Here is a 15,228-nt window from a genome sequence, read left to right as displayed (position 1 = left end):
GGTTGCCATATGCCCCTCTGAAAATTGCAAGAAGTTACTGGAGCGAGGAGAACTCCTAAGGCCTCTGTCCTCTGGGTGGGGTAAAGTTCAAAGAATAACTGCCTTGGTCAAGACCTTTTTCCTCGAGGGAAAGATAACCTTAACACAACAGACATGTCTCAACTTCTAGACTGGGAGTGATGGACTCCAGAGACTTTTGAGCAAGAGTGTAGCAGAGTAAGCAAGCACATTCATTAATAGATTCTCCTTTTGTGTAGGGGCCGGTCATTGTCGAACAAGCCTACTTAAAGATGTTAGCTTAAAGACCAGGTGCAAACTTGGACTTGTCTATCAAAGGCTACTCTCTTTTTTCTGACCTTTTGGTGGGTTTGGCTCAGATGGCACCAAGCGTGTCCAGATGATACCCGCGTCCCAAGGGAGTGGGAAGCAGGAGTTGATCACACCAATAGTTGGCCGGTCGGCACCACTGAAAAGAATTTAGTTAGTCAGCAGTTTCCTTTTGAAAATGGCCCAGGATTGTTGTTGTAAGGGTGTTCAGTCAGGGGAGAAAGGATTTGGGGGGGTAGATCAAGTTATTTATTAGCTGGAGCCATTTAAATGGGAAAACTACCATGACAGAGTGTGGTGGAAATACAAACTGGCAGGTCATGCCAACTGGAAATGCCAGGGGTGGCATCCTGCCACAGTCGGATCTAAACTTAAAGCCAGAGTCTGGGCAGTCAGGACGCTGAGATGGTGAGAGCAGAGATAATAAACCCACATTACGTTCCAGTCTGGCCGGCAGAGAGAACTTTATCAAGATGATCAGATATGAGAGCGGCGGGCTCAGCTTTGTGTCTCCTCATTGAGAGTTTAAGATGTGTCTATCAGGTGTCTGCGTGAGGAGGAAGTCCTGTCTTTGAGGGGTTTTTAGGCAGATTGCCTTCAGATTATGTTGAGATCGAAATCAGCACTCAAATAATCCTGTAGGATATTCATACATCATTCCTCCACGCTGAGGGGAGCTTTCTGTAATATGTGGGGAGTTAGAAGAAAGTGGAGAAAATGTGACGTTTATTATTCTGGTGTATGAAGGTGCAATGGCGTTGTTTTGGTACGAGTCCCAAAATTACATCAACTCCAAATATTATCATATTGTCTTATGGTCCAGACAAGAGGATTTATTAACCAATTAACCAAAAGCACCACTGTGGCTCAGCTATAGACTGTATAAAATATGGATGTAGTTTCAGTGACGTCACTCATTGGTTTCTGTAGCACCATGTCAGAAAAACTGTCGCAAACCAACTTTCAGTCCACTTAAAAACAGACAAAGAGGTGGAGCTGAGGTGGGGGCCTTAAGCCTCGTGGCAAACAGCTATACGTGCCCACCTGCCAGTCAGGTCAGCCACAGCCCCAGTTAAACACAGTTCCCTTTAATTTTAAAAACATGAGTTGTGGAAAAAATTCAACCCCCCTGTTCAGTTTTTACAAATAGACTATTCAGGCCAAAACACTTTTTGTACCAGGCTGTAAATATGTTTATTTTTTGTATTAATGGGCATATCTACATGGGTGTTAATGGGAATCCTGGCACTTGCAGCCTCAAGGGGACACTGGAGGATCTTTTGCACTTCCGCCCTGGCTTCATTTTCCAACACCAGTGGTGTTACTGTTTGGACTGAGAATCACTGAGCCCACAGCGATAGGCTGTCCATTTGTTTTTAATTTCACATTTCAGCAGCCAAATTGCTCAAATCCAGTTAAATGCAAGAACTTTGACGGATCAAAACATAAGCAAGTGTTTTCTGATTTGGTGCTTTGGATTCCTTGGGTTGGGTACCAATAAATTATAAAAGCCCCTGTGATCTGTATGTGTTTAAATCTGTATGAACCATAACCCAACAGTGAGCTGGAGCCAAGCATTGTCTCTCCAGTAACACCCCTGCTATTGATTAATTCATATAACACGCTGAATTAGACGATGATCACAGGATTTGAATCACCTTTTCCTCTGAGGTGCTGCTTTATTGGACATGTTTATACTGCTGCTCTAGGTGACATAATGCTGCTTTAGGTGACATAATGTTTCCGTGGTAGACTCCTTCCTAATTCCAGTGAAAGAGCTGATTGGAAAGGATTGGTTGTGGAATGCTGGATATTTTTTTCTTTTCACCCAAGGGGGACGGAGTTTAAAGCATACTTAAACAGATTTGTGTCATTCTGATCTCAGCTTCCCTCTGGCTTTGAGAGTGTTTTGAAGAGTGTGTGTGCATTTTTGCGTGTGCTTACGTGTGTATTCATATGTGGGACACTGCAGTCAGCTGTGCATGTCTTTGGACAACTTCCGCAGTTAAGGCTAGAAATGAAAATAGTGGAGTTCCTTTGACAAATGTGCAGCAAAAAAAGCAATGAATGGCCTCTTTACATTAACTTTTATTTGCACGTGAGCCTTTGAGAGGACCTCTAAGAGATAATGAATGGTAAAAGTAAACACATCACAATGCCCCGTTTCCTGTCTCAGCTTTTGTTTTCCCTCCACCCCTCCAGGGTTCATGTGTAGCACTGGGTGTAGCCTTTCTCCGCGGAGACTTCAACCCCTATAAATCTCTCTCTCTGTTTGTTGCAGGTGACTCAGGCCTCCAAGGTGTGGGGAGAGGTCCCTCTGCCAGAGGACTTGGAGGCGGAGAAAGATGTCCAGGCGGGTCGGAGCTTACTGGACGACGACGAGGACTTTGCCGCTGATGAAGCTTCAGGAGGTGGGCTTCTTTGAGGGCGGATTACCGCAAAACCACAGCGACAGCTGCACTTAATTCACGGGAGATGTTTTTCATTAAGCATCACTTGGATTGTTAACCCGTTCCAAAGCTCTAAAATGAGAGACCATCGGCTCAGAAATGTGATATGAGCTACATGTTTGATGATTTCTTTTCTATATATGAACACTTACCTGCACAATTTATAATTTATTTTTGATAAATTTAGCTCATCTGTAATTATGCTGCATGTCTTCCCTCGCTCTCTCCTCCAAAAAAGTCCTGCCTCTCTTCTGCTGTCCTATCTATTTAATGCAAAAATGCCCAAAAAGGTAAAAAAAAAAAAGGAGGTTTATGTGAGTTTTTATGTGAACTAGCAGAGGCTTCACTCAGATGAAAGTTGCTGTTATCCTGGTGAAGCGAATGAAAGCATCTTAACTCCCTTTATACTCTAGATTCAGATCAACCAGTCTATGGTTTAGATGTCTCAAAACAGCTCAGTGAAATGTATGTTGTATAGTTATATCCTTTGTCTTTCTTCAAAGATTTGCCCAGTGGAGAGGATGATGGGAGCACGCCATGGCCTCCAGTCTCTGAGACAACAAGTAAGGGAACAAGAGATCATGATTATCTAACACATCGCTGTTTACTGTGTTAATGTGTGGTGGAGCAATCAGCACTCTTAATCTCCCTAATCAGTGACTTAAACCTCTAGCTGCATGTGTGTGTGTGTGTGTGTGTGTGTGTGTGTGTGTGTGTGTGTGTGTGTGTGTGTGACGTGTATCTGTGTCTGAATTATGATGCCTTCACATCCTGCTACACCCTCCTGGTCCTGGTCATAACACACTTTTTCAGCTTCGCCTCTGAGACGTAAACATCTCCTCTCCGCCTCTTTCATCTTTTTGAACCAGGCGGCGGAGGCGACAGCACAATAAGATACGCGAAAGCAAGATGAACAGTAAAAGCTGCAGCAGAGCGCCTCTGTTTTTGCCATCCATTCACTGCTGCACTTTTAACTTGAAAAGTATTAATAGTCAGTATATATATATATATATATATATATATATTCAGGCAACTCACAACGCAGAGTAGCAGGGGGAACAAATGAAGTGATGTATTAAACGTTGCACGATTGGTCTTGCTCTTAAATCATGCATGATGCTGCTTTTTTACGCTTCACCTCTTGGTCCATCTCTCTTGTTTTAGATGTGATTAGCTGTTTTTATATTGCAGACAACAAAGCTGCAGACAACTATGAGTTACTGTCAGTATCCTTTCCACTGAATATTCCTGCATGCTGCTCTGCATAAGCCACCAATGATGCCTCACAGATATCCACTGGTAGTATTTAAATAGCTGCATGTAAGCTTGAGTCTGTAAAAACTGACAGTGTAGGTCTATCTCCAATCGCCTTGACGTTGTCCTCACTATGAACACCACTGAAGTGAACTTTTTGGGGAAAACCATGGATGTGTTATCTCGGCCTGGATACTGGACCTAAAAGACTGCTTCTGTTCAGTCCAGCAAGAATAACTTGCCCGGACCCTTCATCAAAAACCTTCTAGTTTCCAGGTTTACTTTGGAGGTATGCAGCTCGCTGAATATATGCACAATGGTGTTGGTCACAATGACTCTGACCGTGAGTTCCTGCTTGGTGCTTAGACTATAAACTGGGATGATGTCATAGATTTTGAAAACACTTCTCCCCTCTTTAAATACGTTTACAGTCCCAAACTGATATAAAGAGTCTGTATTGATCTAAAATGTCCTGTCAACAGTTTTATGAAGGTTCCTTTTCAAATGTTGGTCTGGGGGGGGTGGAACATTTATTTCCTCTCAAACCTTTTCATTGCAATACTGTAAGCAGCCACATAGCAAATTCTGAAGCCCCTTTTACACACACACTCCTGAAAATGTCTAAAATATTTCCTGACAGCCTGTCCCAGAGGGAGGCAAGACATGGCTTAAAAAGGAATGTTACAGAAGTCACAGTAGGTGCTTCCATATCGCCAGATCAAGGTGAGATATTTCTACCCCCGTTAGGCCTCATCTGAAATGTGTAACGCACAGAGGAGGAACGGTGGAAGTTGTTCCTGATCTGCCATCAGCCGGTAGGGTGAAACAGCGCTTTTTGTGTGTGTGTGCATGTCTGAGTGTGTGTGTGTGTGTGTGTGTGTATATGTGGAGCTCATGCTTTGTGTTTACACGCCGTGCCTCTTGCACTTCTGCAACGCCTTAATGCAATGAACCGGGACACCAATATTACGCCATTGCAGGTAAAACTTAGGGTAGGTAATGGCGCAGCTGGTGAATCACAATGTGTAGAAGGCTAGTGTAGTGTTTACAACATATCCAAGACGGCTGACGTAGCAACAGAGTCTGACACAATGATGATATTCTTTGTCTTTATGTCAATGCTACACCATTAATAATTGGCCTATTCACAGTATCAACAAAAGAGTGGAAAAAAACCACACTGGCCAGCAGAAAAGAGAATAAAGCAGCTTCATTACTTGCATGAAGACCACACCTCTTTTGCACCACTGACATAATATCAAGGTCATCACCACCGCCCACTTGCTCATGGTTACTTTACCTGACTATTACCTGCTTCATGCCTACATCAGCTAACGTAACTCTTGCAGACTTTTGGGGAACGTTTCGGGATTGCAGTCCAGTGTGAAAGGAGCTATAGAGAAAACACAATCAGACTACGCTGAGTGACCAATGGAAGTCTTCCAGTCCCAATATAGTGTCTCTTCAGACCGCGATGTAGAAATATATTTCAGAGAGGGGCAGCCTCATTGTGAACCTAAAACACCTTACCCCTTAACACACAACTAAAAACACACCAAGCATCTTCAAAATCACCCTACATCTATGTGCTATATCTCTCTGTGTATTCTCAATATGATTTCTTTTTTCAGTGTATCTAACTATTGTAAGGGTAATCTCAACATTAATAATATATTACCTGTCTTCCCCAGCCTGCAGGAAATGAATTTGCCAAAGCAATTAAATGCTAATATCCTGATAGGTCACATCATTTCCCTTCTTATTATAGGCAGAGTCCTGTTAATGGCTGCTGCTTCTTAGTTTGCCCGGTGCCAGACGCTGGCCTTGACAGGTTAGTGGAGCTGATTACATCATGGTGAAATAATTGTTTTGGTAGCGACACTTTGAGCTGACATCAGAGCTGCGGCATATAGCATCATGCGCTCCACTGTCAGAAATAGCACTGCTGTGAGGCCTCACTGCATTAAGGTAGTAAAAGGAGCCAGGCGGCATTATTGTGTTGGTTGTCGACGGCATGCGATTGTGACAGGTTGAAATGAAGGTTGAGTCTGTTTTTAGGTACCGGTTCAAAGATAGATTGATTTATGGCATACTAGTAAGGAGGTGTGTTTTTCTTTCATGCACAGCGTTGCAGATTGAAAGTTTTGTGTCAGCCTCCTGCAGCAATATTGAGGTTATTATGAAGTGTGTGTTTCTTCTTTTGCACTGTAGACCTCAGGTCAGACTCAGTTTGTCAGTTACAGATGCACAAAAAGGATCTGAAAGTCAAAGAAAAACAAAAGCCAGTTTGCTCTTTGTTGTCAGCACAGGATGGGAATATATTTTGTTAATGTTCTCACAATTTGTGGTGCGACATGAGCCTCCAAACATCCCCTCCATTAGCTTGGTTTATTGCTTCTATTTCCATAAACTTCCCGCCTTTTGTAGCCACATAAAGGTCAGCTCTGCTTTATTGGGAACAATTAAACAGTTTGAGGTGGGGATTATGCTTGGCTGTCGTTAATATATTGTCTTTTCGCCATTTGCATTGTGCTCAGTGTGATCATGGTTCTGTGTCCGGAGGGGGCGAGCTATTTCCATTTCTGAGCACGACAGCAATGGGAAGGAAATTCTGTTTCCTGTGCTGAATGTGGAATACTTTTTTGTCCGGTTGGCTGTCCAGACAGACACTTCACCCAAGCCCCTGCCTGCCTTCCTTCCACCCTGGACTGCTTTAAAGTTGGAGATGTACAGTTGCCACCATTATGCCTCATATCCTGTTGTGTTAGTGTAAAAAGAATTCCCATTTCCTGATGTCTCAGCAGCGTAGACTGAAGCTCTAAAACATCTGGAGCCTAAACTGTTGTCGAAAAGAGGCTATTTTAAACCTTTTTGTCCATTGTTGTAGTTTGTTGCTCCCTTATCATAGTCTGACATCTTCTCTAGAGATACCGAGGTTGCGTCCCATGTCCTCCTAACCTCCCATCCTGACCTACACGGTCAGATCCCTGCAGAGATTTCTGGGAGACAAAATCCAGCTTATCTCTCTGAGAGCATTTCCTTGTTCTGCTGGCTTCTTTACAAGCTTTCTCATTGCACCCTGGGTATAACCCACTTTGTTTGGAAACCAAAGAAACAAAGGTTAGCAAGTCCACTTAGCAATAGGGATGGTTTCTGAAGGGTCTGCCGGGGTTAAATTGTTCCCATCGCTTATTTTGGATGAAATGTTTGAGAATTCATATCTCTAGGCTGCAGATTTCTCTCTGAGTTTGAACTTATTTTATATTTTTAATGTTTTACTGTGCTGAGAAAATGTTGTTGATATGTTTGATTGTGGTCAACTTGTCAAAACGATACAACAAGAATTGGTACAACTCCAAGTTGGTCTGGTTGGTCTAGGGGAGAGTTATCATAAAACTAGATGAGAACATCAAGAACCAATTCATGCAGGATCTTAATCTTTTATAGAATAATGTGAGGACTTTGACGCACATTATTTCAGTCCTGCCACAAGGAGTCCGTCAATCAAAACAATAAAAAGACGTAGTTTGACGACCTTGAAAAAAAAAAAGCTTGGAATCGTCTTAGTCAGATTTTTAGACCAGATTCTCTCTTTGGACACACCGTTTTCGTACCTCAGCTTCCCCCTCCCCTCCTGTCTCCCCACTGCACCCACCCATCCCTTTCTGTTTCACGTCTTGGTTGCCAGTTCTCATAGAAAACTAAACACCCTTTGGGGCTTGTTAGTTTCCGAGATACGCAGAACTGAAAGGGAGCTAACGTCAGAACTAGTGATAAAACGATTTTTCAATGTAAACAGACTGCAAAGAGACGCTAATACATCTCAATGCTGAAACACAAACCTCAGGGCCAAATAAACTGCTGCTCTCTGTGTCTTTGAACAGAGATCATTTTAACATTAAACATTGCATATTTGGTCAGATACCAAGCTAGCAAGGAGAAGAATATTTAGTGACATGAACCACGTCAGCGCTCATTGACATGTTGATTTGAGATTAAACATGAAGCTTGGGAGTTTTCTCAGTCAATTCGAGGAAAGGCTAAGTAGAGCTATAAGTCCTGTGTTTAGTCCTCAGAGGAAAATTGGCTTCAACCTTGTGCCGTCCTTGATCTACAAGGACCGGAGTAAAGCAGACTCACTGACAGGTTACTGCATTCTTGTGTCGCCTCAGCTGGCCTGGACTCCTAATCGCATCAGTTGCTAGCTGAGAAAACACAATCCACACACGTATCCTTGCGTTGTCTTTGGAGGAGAGCAGATGTTGCAGTGGAGGTGGTCCATGCATCAGGGTAATGTTGCCTGTCCATCAGTTTGGTCAGGGGGCGGTGGGCAGGGCCACCCATGTGGTATTTCTTCATGGGGCAGTTTGTGAGATATCGCTGGCACTGAGTGAGTGTGTGTGTGTGTGTGTGTGTGTTTGTGTGTCCCCCTGTGTGTCATATACTCCCAGAGGGACAAGTCCTGGCAGCTGCAGTTATTTTGGTGAGGTCTTTATTGTTTCTCTACTGGGGGCCCTCAAGGTGGTCACACATTGGCCCTAGCATATAGGAAGGAACGAGCCTCTCGTTATCAGATGTCTCACTCCTTTTTGTGAGGAAGGCGGTTGTAGCAGAGCAGACTGAACACCAGAGCTGTGAAGTTGAAGGGCATGTTTGTTTAAATCCACCACCGATATTTGTCTCCTTTCACAAACAGATAAGTGACAGTGTGTCTAAGGGTTGTCTTGATTTGACAGACTGCTGATTTGACTTGAGCCCTTTCCACACATGCACTCCTGAAAATTCTAGAAACTTTCAGTCAGCTTGCCCCTAAGATCTTGCTGAGTCGCTCTTTCACACACATCCCTCACTTCGGTATAAATATTTCCTGTCGGCCGGGAGGAGTTGGGGGTCTCCAAAGGCAATACGCAACATAAAAGATGCCATGAATGTAGCGGATGAGGCATCAGAGTTTCTGTCAAAGCTTCCTGTGATTGGACGTAGTCACAGTTTCATTGTGTGCACGGAGACAGCACCAGTTGGCAAGTTAAACATCTCCCTCTTCCACTCAGTTGTGGTGAATTCTCCTGATTATTTCCTGCTGCATTCTCACATTGGCTCACCCCCACTTGTCGCGGGGAAATTCAACAGTGTGGCCGACAGGAAATATTAACGATAAAGTCAGGGTGAAATATTTGTGTTTGTGTTTACACATGCAGCTCAGTGCGAAAATTCTGGGAGAACTATTAAACACTATTAATCTTAAGCCTTAGTTCTGCACCTAGTCCCATGATGCACCACTCTGTTGTACCAACAGAAATGTGTCGTCATGGAGAACTTGCCGATGCCTCTCCTCTAGGAAAGAGATGTTACATAGAAAGAAAGTAAGTGCTGCTATTTGATTTTTTCCCCCCTCAGGGCAGAGTCAAAGACGGGCTCATTTTGATGCCATTTGGGTTCATCAATGCTGCAAACAAAATAGAATACCTTAAACTGGGTAATAGAAAGTACGGGTCTTCAAGTCCTTAATTGGAGAGTGTGGTCATTTTAAGGGTATTCACTCCAGTTGTCCCTTATTATTTTCCCAGATCTGAGAGTTTATTTGGATAAAGCTTCACAGTAAGTAGTGGCTTCCTGGTTGGGCACTAGAGAATATCATTATCAAATAATACCTCTCTAGGGACTATTTTCTTTCTTGGAAGATAAATTGTGTGCTAACTTTTCAAAGGGACTTTTTTTGGGGGGGGTTAAATATAGTACTGGGAGTTCCTCTAAGGTTCCTCATCCTTGGGGAAATAATCTTGCAGTTGAAACTAATCTTTACATTTCAAATGAAATCTTTCTGTGTCGCTTGTTAGGTAGGAAGAGAGCTATCTATCCTGACCATCTGTTTCTGCTCCTTTACAGTGACTGCCTTGTTTCAGTCATGGCCTGATCAGCACATAAAAGAAGTTCTAATGAAGCTGTTTCCCCTTTTCTCTCCGGCTCGTACTCCCCTTTCTGACTCTGACACGGATCACAACATATCTGCAGCCTTTGAAGTAGCGGATATTTCATTAGCTTTAATTAGTCTCGGTGACTGTTCTTGCGGTTCTTGCGGCAAGTTTTCTGTCCATTGTTTCCTGGCTGGACTTTGTTCCCTTGAAATGTTTTGACCAGTTTGCAGGACACAGCTCTGTAAAGCGTATTTCCACCAAACACTTTGGGTCCAGAAGCATCCTTGAAACACAAACTTACATTCTAAACCCTTCATCTGTGGCGTCCTCTCTACCTCAGACAATACTTTTAAATATATGTGGGGTTGATCCCGGAAGGATTTGTCACAAATAGACTCTAAAGAAACACGCAAACGCAGTAAAAAATAATTGAGCGTCAAGCCTCCAAGTTGCCTTTTCTGGGAGATTTGAGCCTTTTCATTGGGTTTACTGGCAAGAAGTGACAACTCTGTTGACCAGTCGAAGACCTTTGTGGTTCTTTCTCCACTTTTGAGTCATGTCTGAGTGGATTTTTTTTATTGGTAACACCCACCACTTTTGGAACCACATTTGTATGTGAACCATTGATTTAAGTTTTTACTAGTCGGAAGCTTAGAAAACAGTCAAATTTGAGCTCAATTTATTCAACATGGTTAAACAGAATTGTCTGTGCATGCGGGTATACGGCATCAAATACATTTTCTGAGTGTAGCTAACATTAGCAGTGCTAGCACCGCTAGTCTTTGGTCCACATGTGCTGATTACGCATGGCTCCAGTCATTATAGTGGATTTTGGCCAGTTTAACAAGAAACAGCCTATATACAATTTTTTTCTCCATTTTGTAGAGATGATGCGGGACAAAAAATGTAAATACATTTTAATTATTGTTTTAAGTTATTCTGGATCTGTCTATAATCATCCCTAAACTGCACTGAGCTTTGCCTGTACTAAACTGCTAAACTGTGCTTAAACGGCATGTATTGTGCTGAAAACAGTTCAGCTTGTTTCATATGTGGCTTCCTCTTATTTACCCGTTCTTCACCTGACTGTAGCAACTGGCATCAAGACTTTTATACAAAATCTAAAAGAATCAACACCTATTTTTAGAACCTGCCCCAGCTACAGTGATAATGCATGATAGGCCACATGTGTCTTTTAGGTGCAGCTGTGAAGCAGCTGGATCCAGCACCTTTCCTTGATTATGAAGGAAAAGTTGTTTACAGCTGTCTGTGGAAGTTTATGGAGTGGACTTAAACAGAATCTGGATCAGAGAGTAAAAGTCTGCCTTGAAAGCACAGTGCAGGAATAAGGGATACAAAATAAAGCATTTTGTCAAATCCATATTTATCAACAAAGATCATAGTCCCATTTTTATTGAAATGCAGCACAATAAAGTCCGGCTTTGCACAAGGGATCCTCTCATAAAACCCAACAATGTTCAAGGAGTCTCCTCAGTTGACATTTCAGTGCATGTCTGCAGCCTTCAAAGTGTTGGGAGAATAAATGAGTCACCACAAAAACATAACATGGTCATTGTTGCCTGTGCCAGCGTAACAGGCCTGACTTTGGTGAAAAAGTTGTCATTATGGTGTTTAGTTCTTTCCATTTAGGAGGAAAAACAGGATGTAGCTCCTCCCTGCACCGCTGCAAAGCCCCAGGGTGGACAGCAGAGATGTGGAGAGCAGTGGGTGGAATGAGTGTTTGGATCGTAGGATATCCTCTTTGTTCTGTTGAACTGAAGAGGAGTCGTTTAAAAAGCGTTGCCCTTTGACCTGTTCACCTTGACACTGTCATGCAAGCAGACTTCCTTGTGTGTTTGTAGACAGACACTGTTAACAGTCATTAGTCAACAAAAAACCACAGGACCCATTGTTCTACTGACCACAGCTCTAAACCCGTGAATGTTATTGATCAGTGGGACAGTTGATAATCCTAAACCGGAATTGATACAGACAGATCCAGCTGCTCACAAAATTGTGATAAATCTGTCTTCACTTCTGTCTGTATTTTCAAGAGCAAACTCTGGTGTTGATTAATACAGCCAATGCCAATGTTTGAAAAACTGCAAACCTTCAAGTGTTCAGTCGACGCTGGCTGCAAAAGCCAAGGAATCACCATGATGGCCCATTTTAAAACACCTTTTTTTTACTGCAGATATAAACATGTTTACAGCTCTCTATAAATAATTTCTTTATTGGTGAGAATTGTATAGAGGTTGAATTTTTACATCACTTCTCTGTCAATTATATTAAGCCTAAGAGTTAAACATCGTAAAGGGCTTGGATGGTTTGACTGATGTTTGAGAGAAGGCTAGGCTGTCCTTAAGCTAAATTGTGTTGTTATCAAGCCTTGGAATATGCTAGCTAATTGATGCGCTGAAGGCTCTCAAGCAGATATCTATTTGGCCTGCTTCTAGTCCAGCTCTTTGCCTGCTTCTTGATTAGCCAGAAATTAGTTTGAGTCAGCATTTCCAACTCGGCGACCACCATTGTTTTGGTTTCATGACGCTTCTTCAGAAACCAATGGGTGACTATGTCCATGTTTCATACAGTGCATGTATTGTCCTTAACACTTTCAACACTTTTGAACAGATTAAGCCTGTTTGTTTTAACCAGTTCTTGATATGTCCTTGTTTCCTGTTACCTCTTACGGCAGCTCTCTTTCTGATTGTCACTTTCTATTTTCTCTCCTCGCTTCCAATCATTTCCTTTCTAACATTCCTGAAACTGTAACCTCTCTGCAACTGCCTTGCTAACTCGATCCTTCTCCCTTGGTCTTTGTGTCGCTTTTCTTGTTCGATCCTTGACCTGTTTGTGCCCTGTTGACCTTTGCGTCACGTCGCTTCCCCCTCTGTCTCTTGCTCTTTGCTCCTCTGCCTTTATTGCTTGCCATAGTACACTCGTTGGACTCTTCATATCTGGGGAACATACAGAGCCCCCACGAACCAGACTACAGTAAGTCCTCAAGCACTTCCTTCCTTTTTTATTGAAGCTGCAGTTTCTCTCCTCTCTTGTCTTTGGCACACTCTACAGTCACCTGCTTCGCTCAGTTATGCACTCTCATTTCCAAACACACTCTCAGATAACATTCCAAGGAAGACTCAGCTCGGGCATGCAGTGATTGAGTCCAGCGAGTCTGTTTTTCCAAGTGTCTTGCAGGCGTCTCCCAGTGCTTTCTGGTGCCAAGGGAAAATTATGGGGTTGTTCCATCGAGTAATGCTGCAGTTTATCTCACTCGAGTGACAACGCTGACGTTTCCAGCTGAAAAGAAAAAGATAAATTGGAATGACATTTAGTGTAGCTGTTCATCTCTCTGGACTGCCAACACTTGCAGAAATGCATTCCACGATTTAATTTGAAAAGTGCGTTTTGTAATTTTAACCTCACGCAGATGTCTTGTCCCATTGATTCAAACCAGCTTTCTCACAGATTACATACAGTGTGGAAAAAAGAGTTGTTCTGTAACAGATACAAATATCTTCAAGTGTACTCAGTGAACAGCGATATGGCAGGAGGCGAGGCTTTGGTTTGAGAGGAAGCACCAGACAGAGTTAGTGGGCCTTGTGCCACATTATTTAGTGTCCCTCAGGTATTGGTCCTCATCATTGGCTGGTGCACAAGTTTATGTATCAGGAAGGAAAAAATGGTATTGGAAGTAAGGTCAAATGTGTCAATACATTTGATACTTTTCAATGCCATTTATTTTTTAAACTATACAATCTTATTTTGACGTTTGATGTGATCGAAAAGTACCAAAGCTTAAAAACAAACAAAAAAAAACTACAGATCTTCAGTTATATTTTTGGCCAAAAGCTGCAGCAAGAGAAACAGTCCATTCAGTTTCACAGGTTGGTTCAACTACATGACGAGTGATAACTGAGATACTTTAAAATGGGCATGTAGGCAACGATTCCTAAATGTTGCCAATGTTTTTTTGCCATTTAGATAGTGTGCAGGAGTTTCCTTGTAATTTGTGGCTCTTTAAATCAAGAAATTGGTTGTCAAGGATTTCCTTGTTTGCAATGGTGTCGAAACAGATTTTGATATCATTTTATATGAATAGTATCAAACGTAATATTAAAGTTCCAGAATCGTGACAACGCTAATTGGACCACCTTTTTGAGAAGAGTCCAAGTTAATACACAATATTGGTTTTTAATGCTTACATTGCAAACCGTGGGAGAGCACAACAGAGCGAGCTTAACTGCAAAGCTATGAAGTTCCCCAGAGGGCAATGAGTGGACTTGGAGACAGAGTTGTTTGGCAGAGCACCAACAAAAGGGTTAAGTAGCAGGGGTCCTGTCTACAAGAGTTAGGCTGATACAGAGGCAGTTGGTATATGAATATATTGCAGTAAGGCAGAGGGGGATTAAGAAGGAGATGAATATGAGTCAGAGAAGGAAGAAAAGCCATTTGGTGGGGAAAAAAATGAAATATTGAATATTTATTTATGGGATATTTGAGGTGGTGTGGTTTGGGCCTTGTTGTTATGGATTCTGGCGCTCCCTCTCTAAATGGCTCGGGTGGTGCCAGGCTGATGTTGTGGGCGCTACCTTGGGGGTTGAAGGTCAAGCCCAATGCGGCTTGGCTTTAAAGGCCAGGCTGGGCTCGCTGCTCAATCAAGTCTTTGTCTTCTACATAGGCCTCTATGTGTTCAGAGGGGGCCCATTGCACAAAGCCACCACAGTCCTACTGAACGGCTTTAACAGCTGAAGAAGTTTTCAAAATTAAAAGTGTGGAATGCTCCTTTTCTTTCCTCTCAATCCAATTCATCATATCCGTGCTCTTTGACAGATCCATCAGTCTTGGCTGTATAGCCGAGTTGGACAAGGGGATTTCCCTTCTGCTCGAATCAGTGAGTGATGCAAAGGAGACTGAGTCTGGAAGTATAAGAGCCGCTCGTTAGCAGCAGGGCACAACCCGGGGCTCTAATCAAAGGATCTTAGGCGGCGGCAGTTCCACACTCGCCTGTCCGTATCGTCAAAGGGGGCAAACACAGAGAGAGTTGCGGCTACGAGCTGCTGTAGGCCCGGCGGCGAGGACCCACTCAAGTGATTAGATTACGTGCGGGTCAAATGAGGCGCTTTGATGGCTATAACTTTGATGTTGCCTGTCTTTTGGTTTCCACATTTCAGGCTTCACAATTATTTCAACAAGTCTGACAGTAACAGCCTGCGAAGCAAGAGCTCAGGCACCCTGCCAGGCTGTGTTGAAGCCTGCAGTTCTGCTCTTACACGTTCGCC

The 15,228-nt window shown here is 42.9% G+C and overlaps 1 protein-coding gene across 1 annotated transcript in view; it reads left to right on the top strand.

Moving 5' to 3' along the window:
• The window catches only part of hspg2 (heparan sulfate proteoglycan 2), a 103,192-nt gene that overhangs the window by 27,446 nt on the left and 60,518 nt on the right, over positions 1-15,228 (top strand). Inside the window, exons 2-3 of the mRNA XM_061057992.1 lie at positions 2,609-2,738; positions 3,281-3,340. Coding sequence (XP_060913975.1) covers positions 2,609-2,738; positions 3,281-3,340 — 190 coding nt within the window. The remainder of the gene's footprint in view (positions 1-2,608; positions 2,739-3,280; positions 3,341-15,228) is intronic.

This window comes from Labrus mixtus, chromosome 15, assembly GCF_963584025.1.
Source record: "Labrus mixtus chromosome 15, fLabMix1.1, whole genome shotgun sequence".
NCBI lineage: Eukaryota > Metazoa > Chordata > Actinopteri > Labriformes > Labridae > Labrus > Labrus mixtus.
This window is presented reverse-complemented; position numbering and strand designations above follow the sequence as displayed.